The sequence below is a fragment of the Vespa velutina genome, chromosome 1 (assembly GCF_912470025.1).
Source record: "Vespa velutina chromosome 1, iVesVel2.1, whole genome shotgun sequence".
Lineage (NCBI taxonomy): Eukaryota > Metazoa > Arthropoda > Insecta > Hymenoptera > Vespidae > Vespa > Vespa velutina.
In genome coordinates, this window is record NC_062188.1 from 16,476,396 (window position 1) to 16,483,775 (window position 7,380).

The following is a 7,380-nucleotide window of genomic DNA, read 5'->3' on the forward strand; positions in this document are numbered from 1 at the left end:
TAACAATGTAACAAAGATCATAGAACAATCGTGGAACATATTGCACCCCATTATACGGGGTGTATCTTACATAATACATGTTATTCGACTTATTGGAATACTCATATTTCAAATATATTTCGATTGTTCTAAAAAATTATTCTAAAACGATCTATCATAATTAAAACGATAAAATAAGAATTAACGAATTCTTTTTACAAAGAGAGAAACAAAAAAGGAAAGAAAAAGAAAAAAAAAAATAAGAAATCCCATAAAATTCGTATTGATCAAATTGAATATATATGTTCTTACGAATAGCTTACGACTTAATATATAGAAAGGAAAGGGGAAAAAAAAAAAAAAAAAAAACAGAAAAAAAAAATAAAGAAAAAAACAAAAAGAGAAGAAAAATACTCGTATCGCAGATGGTCTCGTCGATTAAAATATAAAATAAAACAAATTTGATCAATATCTATATAAATGTGTCATTTAGGAAATTTAATTTAATCCCCAAATGAATCTTAGGCTTTAATTACATCCTGAATACATATATATATATATAGAGGTATATCCTGTAAAATGGAACATAGGAGTGAGGTTCTCGTAAGAGCACGCGACTATCCAGGAAACGGCTAGGAAGGAGGATAACGTTGAGGATAACGCGGAGGACGACACAAGGAGACCCTTAACGAGCTTCGACTAGGCGCATGCGCGCGAACGTTGCACTGGCCAACTAGGCTGACTTCTCTAGACCGCCCGCATTGACGATGAAAGAGAGAAAGAGAGAAAGAGAGAAAAGAAGAAGAGAGTATACACATCGCGCCAGGATAATAAGAAATATGGTGCGGCCACTAATGCACCGGACCGAGCGATAACTTTTTTACAGCGGCTTAGAGTCCCTTCGTAAAGGACACTCTTCTCCCTCTCTCTCACCCTCTCTCTCTATCTCTCTCTCTCTCTCTCTCTCTCTCTCTCTTTTACTTTGAGTTTCTCCATCCTCTTTTACAATGCTCGATCTCTTAAGTTTACGAAGGAATAGAGTACTTCCGAGCTATCCTACGTCTTCTTACCTTTCACATGTTCGAACTCGATTATATACGTATATATATTCATATCGAGATTCAAAGACGACGTTAGAACGTCGGATATTCGAATTTTTTTCGTGTGTCAACATTTTTCCTATTAATTGATTTATTTGGATATATATATTTTCAAAGATTAGTTGAATCATTTGTCAATTAATTTTTATCTTTTATTTTTTTCTCTTTTTTTTTTTTTTTTTTTTTTTTTCCTTTTCCTTATCGACGAAAATTTTATTTCTTTATTTTTTATATGTCAATGAAGAATAAAAATAGTAGCAAGATTTTCATATTTTTAATACAAGTAAGTGTTATGGAAAATTTGTAATCTATGATTCGTCTTCTATTTTTTCCTCTTTACCTTTCTATTTCTCTCTCTCTCTCTCTCTTTCTCTGTCTCTTTCTCTTCCTCTTCCTCTTTCTTTCTATCTTTTATTGCGATACTCTACGATCGACGATGTACAGTATTTATGAAGCAATAAATCGTACGAGCAGAAATCATTGGCAACGTTCTTGCGTAAGACGATTATCGTCGCTCGTTGAAAACGATTTTACGTTTCGCTCCACCGAAATCAATCGATTGCATTTCTACATGTATATATTATATATATTATGTACTTTTATTTTCTCTCTCCCTCTCTCTCTCTCTCTCTCTCTCTCTCTCTTTCTGAATCTAATAATACGTTCTTTAGAATTAATAATTAATCTTACGATTAACGCGTGCTAATGCAGAAAACTTGAAAACCGATTCCAAATTTAATTACGTTGGTCCGCTCGATTAGCTCGATTTCAAAGTAATTTTGTGGAAAGAAGAAGTGCTCTTTTTTGCGGGCCACCTTGTCGGCGATGAGTAAAAAGCGAATGAGCGAACTGAGTTCGTCGACCGACTGGCGCGACGTTGATGATCATACTTGACCTTGACGGAACGCGACGCACTCGTGTCAACGCAAGGATAATGTGAAAAATGAATAGTATGAATCTAATCGTTCCAACGAAATCATATTTTTCATTCAGTCTGAATATATATATATATATATATATATATATATATATATATATATATATATATATTTTCTTTTTAAATTTGCAGTTATCTAACGTCAATTATTTATCATTTATTTTTAATAATTAATTTTTTACACAAGTACTTGTAATAGCATTCTTACGTATTTCTTATAACTTCTCTTTGGATTATATCAATTCTATATTTAATATTTTATTCAATCATAATATTCGATATTTCATTGAATAATTATATTCAACGTTTCATGATTATTTTAGTGTCTCAATCTTTTTTATATAAAAAAAAAAAAAAAAAAAAAAAAAAAAGGAAAAAACAAAGGAGAAAATAAAAAGGAACGAGATTAATCGAAAGACACGATTCTTCCCAAAATCGTTTCCTCCCGTGCCTCGACGTTATTAGGTCTGCTATCATTAGTAGAATCCGGCAAACCATAAGACTTGGTTGTTCGAAGACACGCTTTGCTTATATTCTTTCAATTTCTCTATCTCTCTATCTCTTTCTATCTCTATCTCTATCTTTCATTCTTTCTTTCTGAAAAAGGAAAGATAAAGAACAAGAGAGAAAGAGAGAGAGAGAGAGAGAGAGAGAGAGAGAGAGAAAAAGAAGGAGATAGAAAGAGAGAAACTACAGAATCGTATTCGGTGCGGGTTTGCGCGCTCGTAAAAGCAGCGGATGCCAACTATAAAATAATACAAGCGCCGGTTGGCTTTTAAGATAGTTACCTCGGGGCCCTTTAGTGGCCATTAATTTTCCCGTGCCGGTATTCGCAAGATATTATTGTATCACTGTATCACTGTACCTTAGACTTTCTGTACGACGTTTAGTCACTTTCTCCTCCGTGCGCTAGTCGACACGGGCCGTCGTCGAGCCGTCGCGATTGGTAACGAGTGCGTCGTCTTATCGTCGCGTAAATCGGATGCGATAGCAATCGATAGAAAATGCAAGATTTCCGTAAGCGGAAAGTGCCGTAAACCGGCAAAACGAATTTTTCACTCTTATCATTTAGTATTCATTTTTCTTTTCTTTTCTTTCCTTTTTGTTTCCCCTCTGACTTTTTTTTCTCTTTGGAATAAAATCGATACTTCAAAATAACTATACTTAACGTTTTTTTTTCTATACGTAGAGATTGTTCTACGACTATAAATTGTCTGTACACATGTATATACACGTATATATATATATATATATATATATATGTATATATATATATGCACGTATTGTATAAATTTGAAAGACTTGTAATTATTTTATAAAAGTGATACAAATATTATTATTATTATTATTATTATTATTATTATTATTATTATTATTATTATTATTATTATTGTTATTATTATTATCTACATAACTGTAAAATCTAATAAATACGTGTAAGAGAAATTTATAAAAGAGAGTAGTGTACTGGTAAACAGATAAATACTTACATAAAACGCGATTTAGAATTTTTAATAAACGTTATTCCATCTATTCCTAAGGTAATCTAATCTCGTACGAAAGTTGAACGGGCGGTTTAACATAAAAGATAACTCATGTCGTGTGTCGTTTATGTAATATATAAATATATATATATATATATATATACATCTCTCTTTCTCTCTCTCTCTTTTCTTTTCCGTAAAAAGGGAAAGCTAAGAGTCCCGTAATATCGGGACTGTTCAGCAAGCTTAGTCTTTACACTATGCGTAACGTGCGTTACAAGTATATACACACACAGACATATATATATATATATATATATATATATATATATATATTTCGTTAGTCTCTATTCCGTAACCGCAATGTGTAATATATTACGTATTCTCGATACTGTTCTTGGACAAAAGCTATTATGCAAAATCGACGGTTCTTTTTTTTTTTTTTTTTTTCTTTTCCTTACGAAATAATAGAAAAATGTTATTTTAAAAAATGGAGAAGCAATTTGACGATATTCGTCATTATCTTATCTCGGGATAATACGATCATCTCTTCCTTCTTCAGTTGAAGACTGAAAAATTACGCGAACAACGGTATTGGCCTTTCGCTCTCAAGGTCAAACTAACGTGCATCGTTTCGATCCAGTCAATTGATTAAGAAAAGTTACAGTTGTACGTACGATAACACGTACGTACGTTAATAAAGTAGTCGATCGACGATATTATTCGAGTTATTAATGATTATGCAAAACATATATACTCAGGCAGGTAGACAGGCACGCACGCATACACGCACACACGCGTACACGTTCGTACATCCTTCGTTAACATATTATAGAAAAGGAAGAAGAGAGAGGGATGGATGAAAAAAAATAAAAAAAATAAAAAAAAAAAAAAGAGAAAAAGAATTAAAGAGAGATAGATATCGATCGTTCAATTAAATAATTCACGCCGTTAGTTTCAGCGGGAGGCAGCGCTTTATTATATTGATTAGGGTGTTATCGATTCCGAGGAGAACTTGAGCTTTTAAACGGTTAGATGTGAGTTAGGCAGAGTACTCGCCAGGAGCAAATTATTAGGTCGCTTGCTGTTGCTTGATCTATCGAAATATACAATGGACGCTATTGTCTTTACGTTTCGTTTATATCTTTCTTCTTCTTCTTCTTCTTCTTCTTCTTCTTCTTCTTCTTCTTCTTCTTTTTCTTCTTCTTAAGAATTTATTAAAAATATACGACGTTTAGAATCAAAATACTATCATAATTGTTCCTACGTTTAATTTTTTAATTTAAACAAAAAAAGAAAGAAAAAAAAAAAGAAAAGGTGGGAAGAAAAATCCACCACTAGACAAAAATCCATCATCCTTATCTTTCGAGATAATGCATGTATAATGAATAATAAATAATTAATGAAATAAATCGAAATAGATAAGTATGTCGAGGGTGAAGAAAACGCAAGGATATTTTCGAGAAGACAAGGAGTTAGAGACGAATGGAATTTCGCGAGTTTCGTTTACCAAGAATCGTACGTGTCCCGAGAAAAATTTCAACCAAAGGAAAGAGAGACAGAGAGAAAGAGAGAGAGAGAGAGAGAGAGAGGGGAGAGAGAGGGAGAGAAAAGAGAGTGCAACAGGTCGCAGACGTCGTCGCAAAGTTAGCAGAACGTCGCAAATAATTTTCACAATCTGGGATCGCTCTAAGGGCTGGTCCATAATTTTTTTTCTGGAACACAAGACCGTTGCCGTGCGGCAATCATTTTCGAAATCTCTCTTTTTTTTTTCTTTCTCTTTCTGTTTTTTCTTTTTTTTTTCTTTTTCCTCAAGAGTCTCCGACGTAGACGAGAAAGAAACGAGCTTTGCATTACATTCTTCTCGCGTATGTATGTATATGTATTCATATGAGCACCTTACCAAGGGAAACCGTCGGGTTCGTCTCGTCGGAAAAAATGAAACTACGTCGTTCTCTCTCTCTCTCTCTCTCTCTCCCTCTCTATCTCTTTCTCCCTCTCTATCTCTCTCTCTTTCGTTAGTTTTAAATTTATTATCATTTGATTCGAAAGGTTTATTCTACGGTTAGCGTTCGGACGATTTTTATTTGATAAAAATTTAACTCGTTAAGTGACCTTATTTTTCTTTTTCTTTTTATCAATTTATGTTGATCTTTGATTGATATGTAACTAATGTTACAATGAAATAATTCGTAAAGTTTTATATATATAATAAATATATCTATAATAGTCGATATCAATAAATCTAACATATATATATATATATATATATATATATATATATATATATATATATATATATATATATATATATATATATAATATAATATAATAAATTCAATAATTGTACAGATATGTGTCAATATATAGATATATATCAATAATTGTACAGATTATTTTTAATCAAGAAATCAAGAAAATATTATTTACCAATTAACATTACAATTAATAAATAATAAAAAAATTCGAATAACTCGAGAAACCTGTAAATCTACCTTTGTCATTTTTTATCACTGAAGAAGAAGAAGAAGAAGAAGAAGAAGAAGAAGAAGAAGAAAATTTGACAATTAATTCGTAAAATCAAGCAGAGCTTAATCGACCGATCTCAACTCCTCGCGAAAGCTCTTTCTTGCGTTCTTTCCATCTTGTTTTTATGGCGCGAATGCCTAAACTCACCGATCCTCTTGACGTGGACGTCTCGATTGAAGGAGACGCTTCTCTCGGCGGGCTTCCACCCAGAGACGGAAGCCCCGGTCGTTACGGGGGGTAGTAAATGGGTGCTGGAAGGGTCGTAGGCCTCTCCCTTTCTCAAAGAGTCCGAGCGCTGAACCTCGAGCATCTTCGCACCTTTATGCTCCCGATCATAACACACAGCTGGATAGCACTTTCCCGTTTTCGCTTTCTTTTTCTCACCCTTTTTCTTTTTTATTCTCTCTCCCTCTCTCTCTCCCTCTCTCTGTCTCTCTCTCTCTCTCTATCCCTTTCTCTCTCCCTCCCTCCCTCCCTTTCTCTCTCTCTCTCTCTCTCTCTCTCACTGCCTTACTCTTTCTCTACCCTGTCTATTTCTAGCTCTTTTCTTTTCTTTTGTTCTTTTTCCTTTTTTGTTTTTGTTTGTTTGTTTATCTATTTTTTTTTTTTTTTTTATTACGCAAACCCACCCCTTTTTCTCTAATCCCTTTTTCCGATCACACCTTTAGAGACCCGATCACCAACCTGTAAGCCAAGCAAAGCTGTGCACTTAATATCATCTATCATTCTAATCGAGATTTATGATGAATAATTTTCTTTTGATTTAATGACGACGTGACACTTATATGTTCGTATATGTGCATGTGTATGTATATATGCGCGTGTGTGTGTATGTGTGTGTGTGTATGCATTTCTTTATAAGTATAGGTTATATGCATATATTCTTACTTTCGTCTCAATGAAAATTTTCTATCGAAAGAAATAAGAAGTTCGTAAAAGCGCGCGCGCGCGTGTGTGTCTGTGTGTATGTGTGTGTATGTATGCGCGCGCACGTCTATATGTTTACGAGTGCGTGTGCGTACGTGCGTTAAAGGGGGCATTTAGTCTTAATCGAGTCGAGATGAATACGGTCGATCGAATTCGTTATAACTCGAAAAGGGTCGGTGCAATTGCTCGCTAAGCATGATTACAACGATGATGTCACGTAATAGACAATTATCTTTTCCTAAAGATATTTTCCAACTCGATATCATTAAAATCCATTTAATTATCCTATGTTAATACGAACGAGAAAATAAAAAAAATTATATCGATTATCTTCTCTGTCGTACTATCCCGATGTCTATTAAATAACGATATATAGATACTCTGAGAAATTTATAATTTCTTCTGTTCGTTTCTTTTTCTTTTT

General features: G+C 33.5%; 1 protein-coding gene across 1 annotated transcript in view; it reads right to left on the reverse strand.

Moving 5' to 3' along the window:
• Positions 1–6,500, reverse strand: part of LOC124956497 — a 113,300-nt gene extending 106,800 nt beyond the window's left edge. Inside the window, exon 1 of the mRNA XM_047512385.1 lies at positions 6,177–6,500. Within this exon, the coding sequence (XP_047368341.1) occupies positions 6,177–6,339 (163 nt within the window). The 5' untranslated portion in view covers positions 6,340–6,500. The remainder of the gene's footprint in view (positions 1–6,176) is intronic.
• Between the last annotated feature and the right edge of the window lie 880 nt (positions 6,501–7,380).